General features: G+C 41.9%; 2 protein-coding genes across 2 annotated transcripts in view; one reads left to right on the forward strand and one right to left on the reverse strand.

Annotated features, from left to right (window-relative positions):
* The window catches only part of STAC (SH3 and cysteine rich domain), a 598,932-nt gene that overhangs the window by 170,051 nt on the left and 408,436 nt on the right, over positions 1 to 20,445 (reverse strand). The window lies entirely within an intron of this gene.
* The window catches only part of EPDR1 (ependymin related 1), a 30,412-nt gene continuing 10,849 nt past the window's right edge, over positions 883 to 20,445 (forward strand). Inside the window, exon 1 of the mRNA XM_069860395.1 lies at positions 883 to 1,112. Within this exon, the coding sequence (XP_069716496.1) occupies positions 883 to 1,112 (230 nt within the window). The remainder of the gene's footprint in view (positions 1,113 to 20,445) is intronic.

Consider the following 20,445-nt stretch of genomic DNA (forward strand, 5'->3'; position numbering starts at 1 on the left):
TCAAAGGTCTTTTCCAACCTAGTGATTCTATGATTCTATGATCCCCTCCCAAAGCCCACACAGCGTGCCCAGAAGCACCCCCAAGCTCTGGCCTTGCAGGTGGCATCACCTCTCGCAGAGACAACCAGGGCAAGCAAACCCTCCTGGGCACCTCAGGTGCAAGGAGAGAGATACACATACAGAACCACACAGAATTACTAAGTTGGAAAAGACCTCCAGGATCATTGAGTCCAACCATTCCTATCAACCAGCAAACCATGTCTTTGAGCACCTCATCCACCCGTGCCTTAAACACCTCCAGGGATGGTGAATCAACCACCTCCCTGGGCAGCCTGTTCCAGTGCCCAATGACCCTTTCCGTGAAATTTTTTTTGCTGATATCCAGCCTGAACTTCCCCTGGCGGAGCTTGAGGCCATTCCCTCTTGTCCTGTCCCCTGTCACTTGGGAGAAGAGGCCAGCTCCCTCCTCTCCACAACCTCCTTTCAGGTAGTTGTAGAGAGCAATGAGGTCTCCCCTCAGCCTCCTCTTCTCCAGGCTAAACAACCCCAGCTCTCTCAGCCATTCCTCATAAGGCCTGTTCTTCAGCCCCTTCACCAGCTTTGTCGCTTTTCTCTGGACTCGCTCCAGCGCCTCAACATCCTTCTTGTGGTGAGGGGCCCAGAACTGAACACAGGATTTGAGAAGCGGTCTCACCAGTGCCGAGTACAGAGGGAGAATAACCTCCCTGGACCTGCTGGTCACAGTTTCTGACACAAGCCAAGGTCCTTCGCCTGCGGGCAGGCTCGGGACGCAGCTCCCCGCCCCGCGCAACCTCCCGCAGCGGCCGGAGGAGAAGCCGCCTCTGGGCGCTGCGGGCTGGGAGGCGGGGCCGGGTGCGGAGCATGGCGCCGGGGCTGCTGCCGCCGCTGCTGGTGCTGCTGGTGCTGCTGCTGCCGCGGAGCGGCGGGGCGGCGGCGGCCGAGCCCTGCCAGGCGCCGCTGCAGTGGGAAGGGCGCACGGTGACCTACGACCACGGCACGGGCCGCAACACCCGCGCCGCCGTCTCCTATGACGGCCCCAGCCAGCGCCTGCGCGTCCTGGAGGAGAGAAAGGCGCTCATCCCCTGCAAGAAGTAGGTGGCCGGCGGGCGCGGAGCCCCGAGGCTCCTCCCGGGGGAGCGATGGGGAGGAGGGACCGGGGCGGGGGGGGTTCCCCCGGGCAGCGCGGGGGGCGGCTGCGGGGGCAGAGGCTGGGAATGACCGGCGGGAGAAAGCCCAGCGTGACACAGCCTGTCTCTGTCTCTCTACCTACCTACCTACCTACCGACCGATCCACTTATCTATCTACCTACCAACTGACTTACCTGCCTACCTACTTGTCTATCTATCTACTTACCTACTTATTTACCTAACTACCTGTCTGTATGTCTGTCTACCCACCTACCCATGTACCTACCTACCCACCTACCCACCTACCTATTTATTTACCTGCCTACCTGTCTGTATGTCTGTCTGTCTATCCACCTACCCACCCACCTACCTACCTACCTACCTACTTACTTATCCACCTACGTGTCTGTCTACAGATCTACCCACCCTCTACCTACCTGTTTGTCTGTCTGTCTATGTATGTATGTAGGTAGCTATCTATGTGTTTGTCTACCCACCTACCAACCTAATCTACCCACCTACCCACCTATCTACCCACTCATCTACCCACCTACCTATTAGATATATATGTCTTGAGAGATTTATGATCAACAGCATCATCTTTTTACACTTGAATATGATTTACCCTTGGAAATAATTGTTTTCCCCTGGCTATTTTTTGATTGAATGAAGTGGGAACCAAATAAAAAAAAATAACAGCCCAAGATGTGAGCTATAATCAATATAATGAAGAGTTTGTGTGCGAATGCAGGAATAATGTCACGAGGGAGTGGGAGGGAGTTGTAATTTATTAACAGTAATTTATTAACAAGTTCGAGCCACATTTTACAAGTTCTCTGGTCATTATCAGTTCCTGTAAGTGCTAAGTCAGTGCAGGGGGTCTGGATGCATCTGTCATCTGTGGCACTTACTCATATTGCACAGGCTGTCCAGTCCTGGAATACTTCTCTATTCTTAATTTATACAGTCTGTGTCTGTTAAGCCTGTACCTAACTCAACTAAATCCCTGTGTCATTGTGTATTTCTTGATTTGCTAAGAAATAAGTGCAGAAAAGAGCTGACTGAAGAAGGGCCTCTTTTTTTCCTCCTCACGCTGCCAAGCTTAGGCCCTGACAGACTGGGTGGAAGAAATTATTAGTATTGAGAGGCCTTCCTAAATGAGGTATTTCTAGGTACCAAGATGTCAGGAACGGTCAGCTATCATGTCACAACATACCTGTCAGTGGGAGGGTGGCCAGTCTGCCCATACCTCCACTTCTCCCACTTAAAAATTGTTCAGATGATAGTGCGTCAGTCCTGGGCATGAGTAAGCCAAGATGAAGATGAGCTTACAAAATGCTGTGTCATCCAAACTATATGTTTCCTGCTATTGAAAGATCAATATTCCTTTTTGCTCCTGGCCTGTTTTCCTTTCAGTGATCAATTCATTACCAATATCGTGGTCATTGTTTTAATCTTTCCAAGTGCATGCTCTTCCTTCGTCCTTTATCTGAGACAGCCCAAAATGCTCTTAAAACTGGTTTGTGTCTCATTTGAAAGCTTAGCTTTCTCTCATTGTGAGCTTTTTTTCTTCATTACTGTTATTCTACAGAAGCCATGTGAAAAATGTTAGATGACACACAGTTGTTTGTTGCTGGTCTGCTAACATACAGCATGGAGTCTGACACTGGCTGTGCTCGGACTCCCCTTTTAGAAGTCCTGGGTTGACCTTCATGTTTGACAAGCGTAAAACTCTGCTACGAAGTCTAATGCAGGCCTTTTCTAGCTTCCAAGTTGTACTGAGCTCATTTCTTCAAGCTTAGGTTTATTTTATTTGAAAACTTTATTTTGAAGTTGAACAATTATTCTATATTTTCTACTCTGAGCCAGATTTTGGCTTTTGCCAAGATCAGTTCTTTTTACATTTTTGATAAATATTTGCTCTGGATGCAGCTCTGTCTGACAGATAGTGCTAGAATGAGGCAGAGTGCAGACAGATGCACTTGAAGCATCTGTCTGTTCTTTTTTTCCTGTATTCATTTTTTTGTTGTTGTAGACAATCTTTGACTTCAGGGATCCCTGCTGTTTCCAGGCTGACCATGTTTTCTGCCATCCAAAACTGGAGGGTTGTTTTCTTATGTGCACAGCTAGTGTCTGCTAAGGGCGTGACTCAGCTTCCATTAAAGACAATGGAAAGACTTCCATTGATTTCAATGTGTGTTGGATCAGGTCTGGAGTAGTGATCACCACATCACTGTGGACACAGTGAGTCATAAACTGAAGCCTTCAGAAGTTAGAAGCAAGGGGATTTATCCTGCCTTTTGAAAAGTAACTTCTCCCCCACTCCACTTTGACATTGGCAAGAAAAGGGCAATTATGCTGAGGCAATGACTACAAAAGCTACAAGAAAAATAGTGCAGTTCTGGTCTCTAAGGAAATTTCAGTCTACATTCTCACAAATGGACACATTTTGCTTGTATCAGATGTAACTTAATTGCAGCAATCAGAGTTGGCCAACAACCCAATTTTTATAGGAGTGTTTTCTGAAGGTTGCAGATACAGATCTTAGACACAGCCCTTTTCAAGTTAGTTGACTGAGGTTAATCAAGGACACAAAGATCTGCTTTTGTGGAATGGCTTGTAGGCTCATAACCACAGGAAAACCCAAAATGTTTAGTTTTCATTGTAGATATATGTTTCAAATTCATGTGATTTGCTATGTGGCATCTTCATACCTACATCAACCCAGTGTTTTAAGTAAACTCCTGAGAAGTAACAGTAAGGTAGCTATCCTATAACTGGTTCTTTAACATCAATTCTTTGCTCGCCAGTCGTCGCAAGAGCACCTGAGATGCAATGACTGTGATGGTAAAGGCTGCCTGCTCCCCGTCAACCACCTGCAGCGTTGTCACCTGCCACGTGAGCACGTGCTCATTTGCTGTACAACCAACTGAAGTTGTTTTATTGAAGCAATTGTTGTTTTTTTCAGTCAGCTTGTTTGGTTTGTGTTGTTGTGGGTCATACCGTTGACTGCCTGTTCTGCTGCTTAGAGTGTAAAAACACTTGAAACAGTTTCCTAGAGCTCTTAAGACAGAGCTGTGTCGTGTTACCTGTTAAAACACAGGATGTGGGTTTTAATGCTTTATTGCCTGCTACATGGAGTTACTTCCTTTTGTGCTCTTGTTCAACCCTCCATTGGCCACCATCTCAGGACACTTCACAAAATAGGTAACAGTCATCAGCATGGTTTTGCTGTTGGGGCAGAAGTGTTCATTTTAAGGTAACATCTACCAGTCCAGATTTGAATATCACATCATTACAAAATAGTGAGAAAACCTGGCACTACAAAAGTCTAAATAAAAAGTTCTATGGACTGCATTGTGGGCAGAACTTTGCATGTCCTGCAACACCTTTCGTCTTCTTGGAGAAACAGAAAAAGAAGTGTACCACACGGCACTTCTGAAGCCAGTCAGCGGGCACTAGTGCTCAGTTATGAAGGAAGAAAAGCATGAAGTGGAGAGCAGAGCAGAAATCACACAGGTGGCGTTTTAAGGGCTGAGGTGTTACTTACCACATGCTGTGTTCATAGAGTGTCTTGCTTTTCTTCCATACCATTTTCACAGAGTGATTTTCGTGAGAGGCCTAGTAACAGTTTGTCCTATGAGAAATGAGATGGTGGGAAGAAAGAAATTCCTGTGTGGTCAGGAAGGCCAGTAGGAGGAAGAAAATTCATTTATCTCTTCTATGAATGTATTTTAACAGTAAACTCCATGGGCCTTTGTACAGTGTGCAGCACATTGTGTTGCCTGTGTATTAGAGACTGCTAGGGTTGTTGCCTTAAAAAGCATAACAATCTTAAAAAGAAAAACAACTTTGTAGGTATCATATCAGTGTTTATTTAAAAGCAGAATTGCAAGTTAGTAATTTCTTTAGTTCAAATTGTATTTGCAAAAGACAGGCACAGTTCTGAAGAGGAGTGACTCCTTCACTTGGCAACACAGCCTGCTAGTACAGTAGAGAAGCTAAACAAAGCTGCGTTTGAAGAAACATGTCTGTTATTCCAGCAGGCTGTTTGCATGCATGCGTCAATCCCCGTCCCTGACTGAAGAGGAGCAGCGTATGGTCAGGTGCAAATATAACAGTATTCATCTGGAGAAGAGGTGATGACTTTTCAAAATAAACAAGAGTGTGGGCATGCGTGTCTGACTCTAGTCTCAACTACTTCTTAGTTGTTTTAGGATGTGTGATTGTAAAGGAAAAAACAGCGGTGTCTGACCTATTAAAATCATATAATCCATCCGTTCTGTGGTCATTATGGTGACTCAACAGGCTAAGTATTGAGCTACCCTGAGCGACTGCAAATTTGTTTCCCAGACTTGGTTTTGGGAGTGGTTTCAGCAGCTTAACATTTAGGGGAATGAACAATGATCATGGGTAAAATTTTCAGAATTGACCAAGTTACTTGGGAACCCAAGCCCCATTTTTAAGATTATGTAGAATGTGCAGACTTCCAAGACCCTTAATTTGCACTGAAACATAGAATTGAATTTTCAGCAGTTTCACTAAATCTAATGCAAGTTCTTGAGATCTAAAATGCTTCATAAGCTGCTGTGTATATAAGTCACTTTTGAGAACAAGAACTAAGGGAAACTCCTCAGACCTCCTGCATTTACTTTCCTCTGACAGGTGCCAGATTCTTTCAGGTGCTTGCTGCTGGTAACAACTCTTATTTTGGAGAAGACAAAACTGGAAGGCTGCTGCAATGGGTGCAGGCTGGAAGTCAGATTCTAAGCAATAGCCTGAAGCACGCAGTAGTTGTTCTAGTGAGAAGTATGTGTGTTGATTTACTGTACAGGCCTCAACTTTTGCATTCCAATCGTAAGCCGATTTATGAGTTGGTTTACTGAGCTTCTCTGTGATGCCCCCTGCCAAGGCAGCCAGTTCCTTGGAGAGGAGTACTGAACAAGGAAGGAGCAGTGGCCCATGAGGGCTGCATGGAGAGGCATCTTGCCTTGCCCAGACTGTTCATTCTGTTTGTTTCTGCCTGTGAGAGTCAACAGCCATTTCGCTTTTGAAGTTCTTGATCTTATTGGAGGTCAACCAGGCTGTACAGTTCAGTGAGGCAGTGAAGCCAGTTGCCTTCATTGTTACAGGTGGGATGGCTGGGAAGAGATGAAAACACTGCTCAGGGAAGGAAGTTGTAAGCCTTCAGCTGTCAAGATGCAGTACTAACAAGCAAGTGAACTCTATAAAAGGAAGCTGGGAACTGTTGGCTTAGCAATGCTTTTGCTGTCTTGTGTTTCACGCTGTTGATAACTTCCTTGGACAGCACCATCTTTGTCAGAGTTATAGGGGGAAAAAAAGATAACCGAGTATGAATAAAGCAGATCCATTGCTTTGAGATGAGATATTCTATTCAGTGTAGAGATCTCAAACCCCTTGTTTATGCTAAATACTCTGGAGCTGTTTCATACACTACTGATACACAGCACCCACCCAAACTGCAAAAAGTAAACTGGTTGTTAAGTTTGAAAGAGCAAGGTCCACAAAACCCTTTAAAGCTAGAGAGAAAATGTAGGTAAGCAGTGTCCAGTGCCTCCAAACTGGTTATTTGCTGAGCTGCAAAGTTGTGTGAGCTGCAAAGCTGAGTTGTGCTTAGAAAACACTGTCAGGCATTCAATGGGGTCATTAGTATCACATCAGTTGTAAATATTATTTACTGGATGTTTTTTAAAAAGTAGAAATTCTCACCAAGAAGTTTTGTTTTTCTAACAAACACTCTTAAATGATAGCCACTGGCACCATATTGATGTTGATACTAATTTAAAGTCTGAGGAATACTTCCTTTTATGATCTCTTCCTTGTCTGTGTGAACTCTTTGGGGTAACATGTGTTTGCGTTGAAACTTATGGCTCATTTGTACTATTGGACATTACAGCAAAACTTAAAGAAAAATCAGAACTGCACTAATGATATCGTATGCCTACATTTCTGCAACTCAGACCAGAGGACCAATGTTTTCACAAGATAAGTCACTGTCAGTTTTAATCAGGGATTTATTTTTTTTTTGGTAGAGAATTCGAGTGGAGATGAACAGAGAGAGAGATTCAAGTTCATAATTTGCTCTGTGCTTGCAGACAGCACACAGACAGTTGATGGTGGTGTGGCTGCACAGCTAAATAAGCCCGATGAAAGAAATCTTTATATTCATGATCTTAATTTGGGCTCCATTCAGCCTGAAGCCTGATGTAATTCAGATGGCACAACTGGCAACATCACACCTATTCTCACAGGACCAAATGTCATTTGTCTGAAAAAGTATCTCTGTACGATAAACCATAATCTTCTAATTTAGGGCTGATCTTGCACTGTTGTGAGCTGCGAATAAAACTGACTGTACATTGCATTCAGAGAAATCTAAGGGATAAAAGCATCCAAAGGGTACTTTATGAGCTGATAAATTACTCCTTCAACTGTAATCTGTTTAAGTTAAGGATCCAGGTCTCTTTAATGTAAAAGGACCAGTAACTTAAAACAGTGTCAGCTATTCAGGACAGCATTTACTGAAATGCCTCTAGAAATCTGCCTGTTTATGCCATTAGTATAACCACTCTAACTCTCTGTAATCGTTACTATCTATACGCTCTCGATTTCTCCACATCCCAGATTGGTTCATCACAATTACAGTGCATGACACAATAGGTGGTTTAGGACAACAGTCCCTTCCTAGTCATGTGTATCCATCAGTTTATTGTTGTGGCTGTAGGTGTCCCTTGGCTGCTGAGCCATACGTTACAGTTGAAGGTGTATTTAAAAGCTGAAGAGTTTGGGTTAAGAACCAAAAGGTTTTTTCATTACTTTTTGCTTACTTTCATAACTCAGGGCTGCAGACTTAGTGAAGTTTATGAGAATTTTGTCTTTGGCACAAGGATCTCATCCTAAGACTTTATGTTAGATGCACATATGTGGGAGGTATGTACAAGAAATATATTTCTCCATTTCCAGTTCAAACTCAGCTTCAATTCCTGAGGTTGGTCTACACTGCCAAAACTGAAACCATTGTTCAGCCTTTAGCGTTATTAATGACAGCAATGATATAACTGTGGTGCATAGCTTTAAATATTGTGTCATCTGAGTGGAATTGGAAGATGTGGTGATAAAACCTGTGCCTCTGAATCCGGTCCACACTCTGCCTCTGCCAGCACTTCCAAGGATGAATTTTGGTAGGCAGTTGCCCATTAGAGGAAAGGAAGTGTTCAGGGGAGGGGGCAGGATGTTGTTTTTTAATTACAAGCACAGAAAAGTATTTTTTTTTCCTTCCCTGCATTTCATTTTACAGTCTATTTGTACACTGTTGTGCCTAAATTTCATGCTATTGCTGTTCTTTGACTATTATCACTATTGATTTTTCCATGTGATGAGAATTTATGTATAAGTTTACCGTTTTGTAGGTCAGAGGATGCTTTTCTTGTGCTTTTTTTTTTCAATTAGAGGTCTTCCTGCTCTGGAAGTTTTCTTCTCTAGCTAGAGAACTGATTCCTTTACATATCAACAGGCTTGTCCATTTGTTAACTGCATGGGGCAGGTTTTCAACTGAATGACATTTTCATAGACAAGTGAAGTCAGTGAAATGGTAGTAAGTTTTGCCTTTATCTGTTTATGACGTCATTATCTTAGGCAAAATTGAAAGTTAGGGTTCAGATATCTTCCATCCTCTTCATTTTGCTGTGAGCTGATGGCTAAACTTCATACGATTAGATGCTTCAATTCAGGAAAGGACAAAGGTGCAGCAAATAGTGCTGTGTTATTAAAAAAAAAAGAAGCATAAATACACTTAATCTGACGCAGAATGTGGGAGAAGGTTAAATTTAAAGGAGCTTGGGGAAAGAAGAATGCTTGCTACAGTGGCCAGGTATAATGAAGAGGTAAGAGTAGCAATAGGAGGAATAGAAATAAATATGTAATGTTAGAAACTGATGCAGATTTAAACGTGGACTGTTGTCAATTCAAGGATGAGCATAGTAGAAAATAAGACAGGTTTTCCTTCTCAAGCTGATTTCTTAGGCATCAGACTGGAGAAAACTCTTTTCCCATGCCTGTCATACTGAGGCTGCTTTCTGGGAAAATGGACTTGTGACCATCTGGCCAGTAATGTCTGGGCTGTGGATCTGTGTAGCTGCAGCAGCAGCAGTCCAGCTCCTGACCCTCATGTTGGTTAACTTCATTGCTATCTTCAGATAGCCTTTAGTTTGGCCTTCCTTGTAGATTTGCAAGGAATTGCATGCTCAGCAACTTGCCAAATTGTCTCTCTCAAAGTAGTTTTACCTGTTGCTTTTCTTAACTCAAAAGGGAAGTTATTTTCTCCTCTGAAATGTTTTTAAGGCATGGTATAGTGTCTGGCATGCTGGGGAGGGGGTGATGTCTGGGTGGAACAGGGCTACCTTGTGCAATATTTTGGCTCTCCTAGAATAAGGAGCATTATGTCCAGCTTGGCATTACATACCATTGGCCAGTGAAATGTCTCCTCATCTCTGCCAGACAGACCTGTTTCTTCCAGCTGTTTTTGTTTACCACCTCATTTTTATGGCTCTTGGGGAGATACACGTACGTTGACAAGAGATCTTAGATTCCACAGGGAAACTGTGTCCTCCCAAGTCTCTGGAGGACAGCTTTTTGCCCATATCACGGTCACTGTGATACCTCAGAGGACTTTCTGCCAAGAGTATGTTCCTTTATGTGGTAGTACAGAAGGCTCAACATGTGAGACAATCCTTATTTTCAGTAGTGTTTTCATTTCCAGGTGAGTACCTTTAGTACTTTAATACCCAAGAGTAAATTAGGGAGTTCCAACAGCTGCATAACTGTCTTTGTCTAAACCCCCATTTATGACAGGTGATAGTAAGAAAGAAATCACTTGTTTTCATCTGAACTTGTACTTTTTTTCGTCTTTTTAAAATTCAGATCCTTCTCAAACGTTTACTTGAGAATCAGTTTAGTCATTCTTTTGAAGGGTACGTATGTGCACACATTTGCCTTTATGTCACACTTGATTATTAAAAGATGCTTCCCTTGTAACACAAAAAGTGAATAAGATCAGAGTAATTTTTGCAATTCTTGCTCTTGCTCTGAGAATTTTATTAGCAACATTCCTATAGTCAGTAGCCCTGTTCCCATAACTTAGCAATGACTATTTTTTTTTCTTTTTTCAGGTTTTGTTTTAGGATTTGCATGATCTTCAGAATTTCTGGCTTCAGAACATGAATTTGGGAGATATTCTTCTTGTACAGTGCTTACACTGTAGTTACTAAAATTTTTCAATCTCTGGCTACTAAGATTTCATATGTCTTGGGAGCTACTTAGTGATTCATTCCATGAAAGCCTATTTTATCCCTTTCATTGCTTATGAAATTTATCCCTTCATTCTGGCATCATCTAGACTATATTTTGTTGGCCAAATTCAGCCCAGCAGAAGCTTCTATCCAGGCTTCTGACTTTCTCCACTGAATAGCTCCTTGTTGCTTTAAAATTTTCTGGCACTTGGGTCCCCCTCTATTACTGCTCCTGTGTCCATGTGAGAGGATGGGAAGGGATTGGATGCATAGATTGGAAATTATCCCAGTCAGTCAGCCTCGTGAATCAGGGTCAATGGTGTGCACAGCCGTATTGGAAGAGTAATGGAAAAGTTACTGGTAATATGTGCAGATGCCACACTGCATGTGTATAGCTTATTTCTTTTGCGTAAAAAACAACGCAGGGTTGAGTGCTGTTGGGTCTTTATTGAGTTCTTGTCCGGCAAAAAAAAACCCAAAAAATCTTGTAAGATTTTGGTAGCTAAGAAGATTTGGATTGTTAGATATCATTGATAGGTAACAAATTATTCTAAATCTGGAGATCTGTCTGCATTTTTTTTTTGTAAATAAAAAAGGAACATGTTTCAAAACTTACTAGAAATACAGGTATTACTTATTCAACCCAAATGTCCCAGAAGAGCCATCTAAAAGCTAAAGATATAAAAGTTCATAAAGTTTCTAGAATTCTGGATGAGTAGTAAAAATCTCGACTGTTGCCTTCTTTTGGATCCTAGGAGGATAAAACCATTTTTCTCCAGCTCCTTCCTAAATTATAAACAAAAGCAATCTCTTCATTGCAGTTGAAATTGCCTTTTAGTATGAAATATCCAAGAAGGAGCTTATCCTTAGGTTCGTGAAACTTATTTTCACTTCTCATATGGAAGGTATTCTTGTGTACTTTCTGGATAACTTATTGTCACATGTATTATTTATCCTGAGGATAGTTCATAATGAAATGTGATGTTACTGATAGCAAAACAATGCAGAAGACCAAAATTACTACATGTATTTCGACGTCTCTTATTAACATTACTTTGGATGAACCTTGTTTCTTTATTCTCTTTGAAAAACAACGGTGTAATATTGCACTGCATATTCACCTTTTGGTCAGTTGAATAGTTCAAAAGTAATTCATTGCAAAATCGACTTCACTGACCCTTGTTGATTGACTTCTTGTGCAGTATTGTGCTTTTCAGAATCAGCTGCTTTATAGCTATTGCCAAATATTGTTTCATAATTTTGAGTGTATGTTCAAAACACATGATTAGCTGCTTTACTGGACTTAGCAGTAAAGAAGGAAAAGTTTTATGACATCTGTAACTAATTTGGTCTGTCTATTGGGAACAAACTACTATATATTTCTTTTAAAGAACTGACTTACTTTTTCTTAAGGCTGTAATGAGAAAAAAACAAAACAAAACCAAAACACCTCCACAGAATGGCACCATTTACCAGCAGGATAAGAAACAAAACCCTCTGCTTCTGTTCTGATCTGTTCTTATTCTAAACTTGGAACCAGTTGCTGAAAAACAAAGTGTAAGATAGCAGGGAAGACAACCACCTACTAGACTTTCCTCTGAGGTTTCGATCTCTTATGTCACCCATCAGTTTCTCTGTCAGTTCTGGTACTTTCAGACTTAGCGAGCCTTATCTGCTGTCTTCTTGTCAGTTCTTTTGTGGGAATTCATGATGAGGTTGTTGCTTCATCTGAAAATCAGAAGACTTGGTAGGTAAGAGGATTCCTAAAAATGTGGTGTGCTTGGCATTTACCATTTATTTTGGTGAAACCCTACATAGGAAAACTGGTATGTGACCTGTATAGCGTTTAGCTCCTGAACAGGTGGGAATTTCTCCTTAAATAGTCTGTCGGCCTGGAAACCTTCTATTTGTATGGATACCTGTTGCTTCAGAAATTAATGTTTCTGAGGGGGAATGGCCAGATTTACCCTGGAGTTTTCCAAGGGCAGTTTTGTGGGCAGCTTTTAAACAGTCATATAGGGCACAGAGTTGATGCAGTGAACGCAGCAAAGATAAAATATTGGTTTTTATTCTTTCAGTATCTCTTAAGACCATTTGCAACTGTGGTTTTATCATATTCAGATATTTTTCTTGCCAGGAAACTTATGATTCTGCCATAGTTTTCAGCAGCCAGCACTGGAAAGTTTGCTCATGCTGTGTAGTTATGGTAATTCTCAGAGGATGGTGATTATTTGGAAAGCTGAGTTCCATACAGGATGAGGAATTCTTATTACAATTAGTTCCCAAATTAATGTATCACTTTTTAATTAGATCCAGATTTGTTGGCCTACATCTTCTGTAGAAGAAACATTTTGTTTTTCTTATCTGTGGTGACATCTGGGAACTGGAACACCTCCTTGTGTCATTTTAAGTACCTGTGCTTAAAAACACACATGAATTTGCAAAGTCAGACTAGTTTGTTACCCTCCCTGTCCCAGAAGAGAATGAAATGGAAAAATTTGGGTAATGTGCTTGTTAAAGTGTGAACATGTGGCATCTCCTGTACTTTTCTACAGAAGGGAAAAAGATTTAGGGAGAATAAAAGGAGATAAAGATGTGAGAGTGGAGACACCTCTTGCATTTTGTTTATCCCCTTGTTATCAAAGAGTGAAAATGTAAGCGACAGTCTAACTGCCTCAATGTAGCAGGAGATGAGAGACTTCCTATTTTTTTCAGCTGGTCCTCTGGGCTGTCTGTCTCCGAAACCAACTGTAACCATGTAGCTATTGATTATCAACATGTTTATATGTACTCTGTTTATTGACATATTTATCTTTTTTTTTTGGTTAGTTACATTGCCTTCAAAAGTAGGTGATCTGATAACATGCATCCCTCATAGGCAAGTTATTTTAAGTTCATAAATCCTTAATGCATGTCCTCTAGTCTTCTGAAGTAGAAGACAGTTCACCGTTAGAAATTGAGGCAGAATTGGTTGAAATTGAGATACGTTCAGGGTACTTAGTCTGTCACATCAAATATGCTAATAGAGTCAGGGCAGGTCAAAGTGATACACAGGCTGCATGGAGGCATGAGCTGCTGTTTGAGGCCTTGCCAAACGTGGGTAGCATCTGCTTAGTTGGAGCCCAGTAAAGAAATCCATGGTGAGTCGTGGGAACTCCTCTTTTATTGTGTTTTGGAAGGCTAACACAGATCTGAAGCACAGTTTGGTTCTCTGAATTTTCTTCTTCTGAAAGAATGGAAAAACTCACTTACAAAGCTTGTGTTATGCCCCTGCAGGTTACGTATTGTAACCAAAATGCTTATATACAGTAGCAACAGTAAATATAAAAATTATTCAATGTGTTCAATGTCCTTTGGATTTTTTTTTTTAACCATGGAAGTGTTCTTTAAATAACCTGTATTCTCCTCCATGTAGGCTCAATGAATTACTTGTTGTTCACAATTGCTATATACCCTTTTACAATGAGTCTGGTTTTCATATTTCACACCCCCACCTCCGCCTCCCTCAAAATATTTGAATGCAGTTTCAGGCTGTAAAAATCCATAGATCATTTTTTTATTTTTGAAAATTTCACTTAAGTTATTATGAAAGGAGGGAGACCATCTCATCATTACAATATGTATATGTTGTTTGCCCAATAATTAGCGTAGTATATGAAAAAGCATGAAGTGTAAAGACAAAAATCTGCTTAAATCATTAGCCCAAACTGTTTGTACTGAAGCAGCCTATATAGAAGTTGTGAGAGCTGGTCATAGCAGCCTCCATCTACTATGCCTTTGAGAAAACACCTGCATGTAGAGGACTGGATCAGGCAGTGACAATTATTGGGTTTGGTTGGTGCAGAAAGCCTTTTCTGACCTCTGTTGCTCTGGTTGCTGCTGTAGCAAGCCCGCTGATCCTGATGGAGGATGGCTGGCTCTGCTGGGAAGGGCTGACCCATGCTGCTGGGTACTTCAGAAACTGCTTTCCTGTTCCTTGAATGAGTCCAAGTACAGAGTTAATGCAGTGCAAAGAACCTGGGAGAGCAAGTAACCCAAGAGATACAGCAGACCAGGAAACAAACGGATAAATAAAAATACTGCAAAGATTTCTCATAAGGGAATTTTTTCGAGTTTCCATGCTCTCAGAGTTGAGCATTTTGGTGAAGTTAACTGCAGCAAATGACTACATTAAAAAAAAAAACCTAAGAAGGAGTTTTATGACAAAAAGATATTTAAAATAATTTAAGGTTTTATAGTTAAAGATACAAAGACAATAATTACTTTACATATAACCAAAGTCCAGAATACGATAAACAAGAGAACAAGAAATATCACAAAAGTCAGAATATTCAAAGTTGGCTTAAACTTATGGAAATACATTTTGGATAGTTGAAAGTACATAAAACATGTTATGTTTGCCATCCAGCATCTTCTCATATCACCCATTTGAGAAAAGTTGATAGTTGTGTTAAGTTTTAAACATTGTTCCTCTTCTTTTTTTCTTCTAATTGGAATGACTAATAACCACTTAATCTAACATCTGTAAAAATCTGTGAAGCCTTTCTGGCTGCTTTCACAGGGCTTTGAGTCAAGTTAATGTATAATTTTGGAGAAGGAGTTATACAGCCAGAGTTATCTCTAATTATATAGCTGGTAGATGGAAATAGTAGTTACATGAGGAGCTGCTGTTTGATATGGAAAGAACAATTGTATCTTGACAGCCAGGGAAAATATGAGAGATGGGAAGAAAAATCCAATGGGCAGAAAAGTGATTTCTGTTGATGCACTTCTCTGGGGAGAGAGTTCAGGAGTTTCTTATACATTCTTTGAATAGGAAAAAAAAATCTAGTAATGTTGGGCTCCTCAGTCTTGCAAAGGTTACATTAACACACTGAATTTTAGGAATTACTGCATACTGTCCCTCTGAAAATTTACCCTTTTAAAACAACTTCGTGTTGAACATCCAAGATAGGAAGCTGTTCAAAATCACTAGTCAGTTTTGAAAATATTGCCTATTAAATATATAAAATAATACAGTTAGAAACAGAAAAAACTACAGTATGCAAATGTGAGAGTGTATATTTTAAATTATTATGAACTAATTGATACTTTGAAAACAAGAAGTACTTTCTTATTTGTTATGATTATAGGAATGGTAAAGTACAATGATTTTGGCATGTACAAAAGTTATGAATTCATATTAGTTAAAAAAAGCTCTGGCTCCCCGGCAGTGTCTGTATGATACTGGGCTCTGTGCCAGGAAAACACCCCAAAATTAGGTAGGCATACCTGTTTGCTAAAGACTTAAGTTTGTATTTGTGTCAGATGCTAAATGGTAAAGCTATTTCTGTCATGTCTTAAGCAGCATGGGTAGTCTAAACATGTTCAATAAGTCTAGTGACCTTTTCCTGAGTAATGGAAAACTTTCAGCTGTGCCAGTGCAGTATATTTATACCAATATTATTTACAGGTCTTGCCCTCCTTGCTGCTGCTTCTTAGAACTGTCCTTGAAGGTGAAATAAATGTGTCAGGTTTTTAATACAATTAAAATGGCTATAAACATTCTTAAAGATGGAAATGTATTTTTAGCCTTGCTTACTTTAGCTGATTGCTATGTTTTCACCAGCTGTTTTTTCTGTGATGGGCTAACAGCTAATTTGTGAAATGGTTCTGCATCAAATGCATCAATGTGTACCCTAAAGCAAGTTCACAATAATTTGAAGAGAAGGGTTTTGAAACTCATATTCATCTATTAATTATTTATGTATTTGCAGTCCAGCAGATATTTAAGAACATATTGGGGTCTGCCAGTTTCTATTGATGCAACATGGATTTTGCTTATGGAGGATTCCTACAGGCAATCTGTATGTGGTGACTGCTGAAAGTCCCCCACAAGAGGCAGAGAAGTAGTGGGTTACTGGACAGTTGTAATAACAAAAAGCAGAATAACTCAACAGAGGACCAAAAAAATCTCAGTTTTGTGAAGAACGATTTTAACAGATAGTTCAGCCTTTTAATTATTGCCTTTGAATGCTGACCATGTATCATTGGAATTTATACACAGAAGTTAAGATGTGTGAGAATCTACAGCTCCCAGACAAAGCTGAAAAATTGATGAGTTTTTTTAATTATTCTTTTATTTCTAAGTGCCTAGAAAATGAATATTGTTTAAATTTAGTTATTTGTCATTCGGGACCTCAGTGCCCTATGCCTTTCCAATGTGTAAAAGAGATATTGGGGCAGAGCTGAGATCCAATGTAATATCCAGTCTCTGGCCTGATTCAGAGAAAGGAGTGGAAAATAAGATTAAATCTGGAAATTTGCTTGTGCAAAGTATTTGCACAATTTGTGCATCCCTATTGGACACAGAAGGAACAACAGTGACAGGGGATGAGGAAAAGGCTGAGGTACTTAATGCCTTCTTTGCCTCAGTCTTTAACTGTAAAGAAAGTCGTTCCGTCTGTGTACAAACCCAGGAGCTAGAGGAGCAAAATGAGGCTCCCATGATCCAAGAGGAGGTGGTCAGAGCCTTGCTAGCCCAACTAGACACCCACAAGTCTATGGGGCCGGATGGGATTCATCCAAGGGTATTGAAGGAGCTGGTGGATGTGCTGGCCAAAGCCCTTTCCATCATCTTCCAACAGTCCTGGAAGACTGGGGAAGTTCAACTGGACTGGAGGCTGATGTTGTGCCCATCTACAAGAAGGGTCGCAGGGAGGATCCAGGGAACTACAGGCCTGTCAGTCTGACCTCAGTGCCAGGGAAAGTCATGGAGCAGGTGATCTTGAGTGCTATCATGAAGCACATGCAAGAGAACCGGGTGATCAGGCCCAGTCAACATGGGTTCACAAAAGGCAGGTCTTGCCAAACTAACCTGATCGCCTTCTGTGACAAAGTGACTCGGCTGCTGGATGAGGGAAAGGCTGTGGATGTGGTCTTCCTGGACTTCAGTAAAGCCTTTGACACAGTTTCTCACAGCGTTCTGCTTGAGAAACTGTCAGCCTCTGGCCTGGACAGGCGCACACTCTCCTGGGTGGAAAACTAGTTGGGTGGCAGGGCCCAGAGAGTGGTGGTAAATGGTGTGAAATCCAGCTGGAGGCCAGTGACAAGTGGGGTTCCCCAGGGCTCAGTGCTGGCTCCAGCCCTGTTCAATGTCTTTATCAATGACCTGGATGAAGGCATTGAGTGCACCCTTAGCAAGTTTGCAGATGACACTAAGCTGGGTGGAAGTGTTGATCTGCTGGAGGGTAGGGAGGCTTTGCAAAGGGATCTGAACAGGCTGGACCACTGGGCTGAGACCAATGGCATGAGGTTTAACAAGGCCAAATGCCGGGTCCTGCACTTGGGGCACAACAACCCTGTGCAGTGCTACAGACTAGGAGAAGTCTGTCTAGAAAGCTGCCTGGAGGAGAGGGACCTGGGGGTGTTGGTTGACAGCGACTGAATATGAGCCAGCAGTGTGCCCAGGTGGCCAAGAAGGCCAATGGCATCTTGGCTTGTATCAGAAACGGCGTGACCAGCAGGTCCAGGGAGGTTATTCTCCCTCTGGACTCAGCACTGGTGAGGCTGCTCCTCGAATCCTGTGTTCAGTTCTGGGCCCCTCACCACAAGAAGGATGTTGAGGCTCTGGAACGAGTCCAGAGAAGAGCAACAAAGCTGGTGAGGGGGCTGGAGAACAGGTCTTACGAGGAACGGCTGAGAGAGCTGGGGTTGTTTAGCCTGGAGAAGAGGAGGCTGAGGGGAGACCTCATTGCTCTCTATAACTACCTGAAAGGAGGTTGTAGAGAGGAGGGAGCTGGCCTCTTCTCCCAAGTGACAGGGGACAGGACAAGAGGGAATGGCCTCAAGCTCTGCCAGGGGAAATTTAGGCTGGACATTAGGAAAAAAATTTTCACAGAAAGGGTCATTGGGCACTGGAGCAAGCTGCCCAGGGAGGTGATTGAGTCACCTTCCCTGGAGGTGTTTAAGGCACGGGTGGACGAGGTGCTAAGGGGCATGGTTTAGTGTTTGATAGGAATGGTTGGACTCGATGATCCGGTGGGTCTCTTCCAACCTGGTTATTCTATGATTCTATGATTTTATGATTTGACACTGTCCTGCACAGATTTCTGGTCTCTAAATTGGAGAGATATGGACATGAAGGATGGACTACTCAGTGGATAAGGAGTTGACTGGATGGTCACACTCAGAGTTGTGCTTAATGGCTCAGTGTCCAAGTGGGGATCATTGACAAGTGCTGTTCCTCAGGGGTCAATACTGGAACCAGTGTTGTTTAACATCTTTGTCGCAGACGTGGACAGTGGAATTGAGTCCACCCTCAGCAAGGCTGGCGATAACACCAAGCTGTGTGTTGTGGTTGACACACTGGAGGGAAGTATTGCCGTCCTGAGGGACCTTGACAGACTAGAGTTGGGCCTGTGCCAACCTCATTAAGTTCAACAAGGCCAAGTGCAAGGTCCTGCACCTGTGTTGGGGCAATTCCAAGCTGGGTGGAGAATGGATTGTGAGTAGCCCTGAAGAGAAGGGCTTGCACGTGCTGGTGAATGAGAAGCTCAACATGAGGTCGCAATGTGTGCTTGCAGCCCAGAAGGCCAACCGTATCCTGAGCTGCATCAAAAAAGTATGATGAGCAGGTCAAAAGAGATGATTCTGTCCCTCTACTCTGCTTTCGTAAGACCTCACTTGGATTAATGTATTCAGTTCTGGAGTCCTAGGCACAGGAAGGATATTGTTGTGTTAGAGCGAGTCCAGAGAAGGGCCATGAAGGTGATCCAAGGGCTGGAGAACCTCTCATTCAGGATAGTCTGATAGGGTTGGGCTTGTTCAGCCTATAGAAGTGAAGGTTCCAGGGGGACCTTATAGCAGCCTTCCAATACTTAGAGAGGCCTATAGCCAAGCTGGGAACGAGTTCTTTATCAGGGAGTGCAGGGTTAGGATGAGGGGTAACAAGCTGAAAAAGGGTAGATTTAGATTAGATGTTAGGAAGAATTCTTTTACTGTCAGAGTGGGGAGGCCCTGGCCCAGGTTGCGCGGAGAAGTGGTGGATGCCCCATCCCTGGGGGTGTTCATGTCCAGGTTGGATGAGGGTTCGAGCAACCTGATCTAGTGGAAGATGTCCCTGCCCTTTCAGGGGAACTGGATGATCTTTAAAGTCCCTTCTGACCCAAACCATTCTATAATTCTATGAAAGCACTACTCCCTTAAACACAATGGTTTATTGTTTTCTTGAATTTCAACTTCAGTTTGAATGTGTTGTTCTCAGGCGGGCAACTTGATGGATCAGACTGGTTATTATAGAGTGTCCAATAGTCAAAAAGAGACAGCGAGGGAAATTACCTTCTTGATGAAGAGCTTCATTTCCCTTAGTATTTGCCAAAGTGGCTAATCTAATTTATGGGAAAACAATTAGAAGAATAAGAAATTACACATTCTTTAAATTTATTTTCATAATTAAAGTCACAAAAATAAGTCATCCGTTAGGTGATGCAGCTTTGTCTTTCCAGCTTTTCATTCCTATATTTAAGGTTTTTCTATGCAAGCTTCATGTGTAACAGAACTTAAATTGCCTAATTCTCTCTGCTTTAGAAACTGGTAATGCTGTCATAGTTCCTCATATGCCTTGCAAATTAGGTATCTGATACAGGGGGGTTGCTTGCCTTGAAAATGAAAAAAAGGCTTTTAAAATCTGTGCATGATTTAAATCAGACTAAAAAATACTGCTTTTAAACAGTATCACATTACATCTTCTGTCACATGTATTTGCACAGTACTGTATTTGTACAATATACCATAGTCCAGCACTACTGCCAAACATGTGAGATCAAATATGGTAAATTACTGTTGTTGTTGAGGTCTGATACACCAGAAGAAAAACACAAGTCTGAAATTACCGAAAACTTCATAGGAAAAGGGAACGGACTTCCCAGAAATTTATGGAAAAAGGAATGCTTCACAGTTTTGAAATGAGCTCTCCAGAGCTTTCCAAAAGCAGATGGATGTGCTTGAC

This window comes from Phaenicophaeus curvirostris, chromosome 6 (assembly GCF_032191515.1).
Source record: "Phaenicophaeus curvirostris isolate KB17595 chromosome 6, BPBGC_Pcur_1.0, whole genome shotgun sequence".
NCBI lineage: Eukaryota > Metazoa > Chordata > Aves > Cuculiformes > Cuculidae > Phaenicophaeus > Phaenicophaeus curvirostris.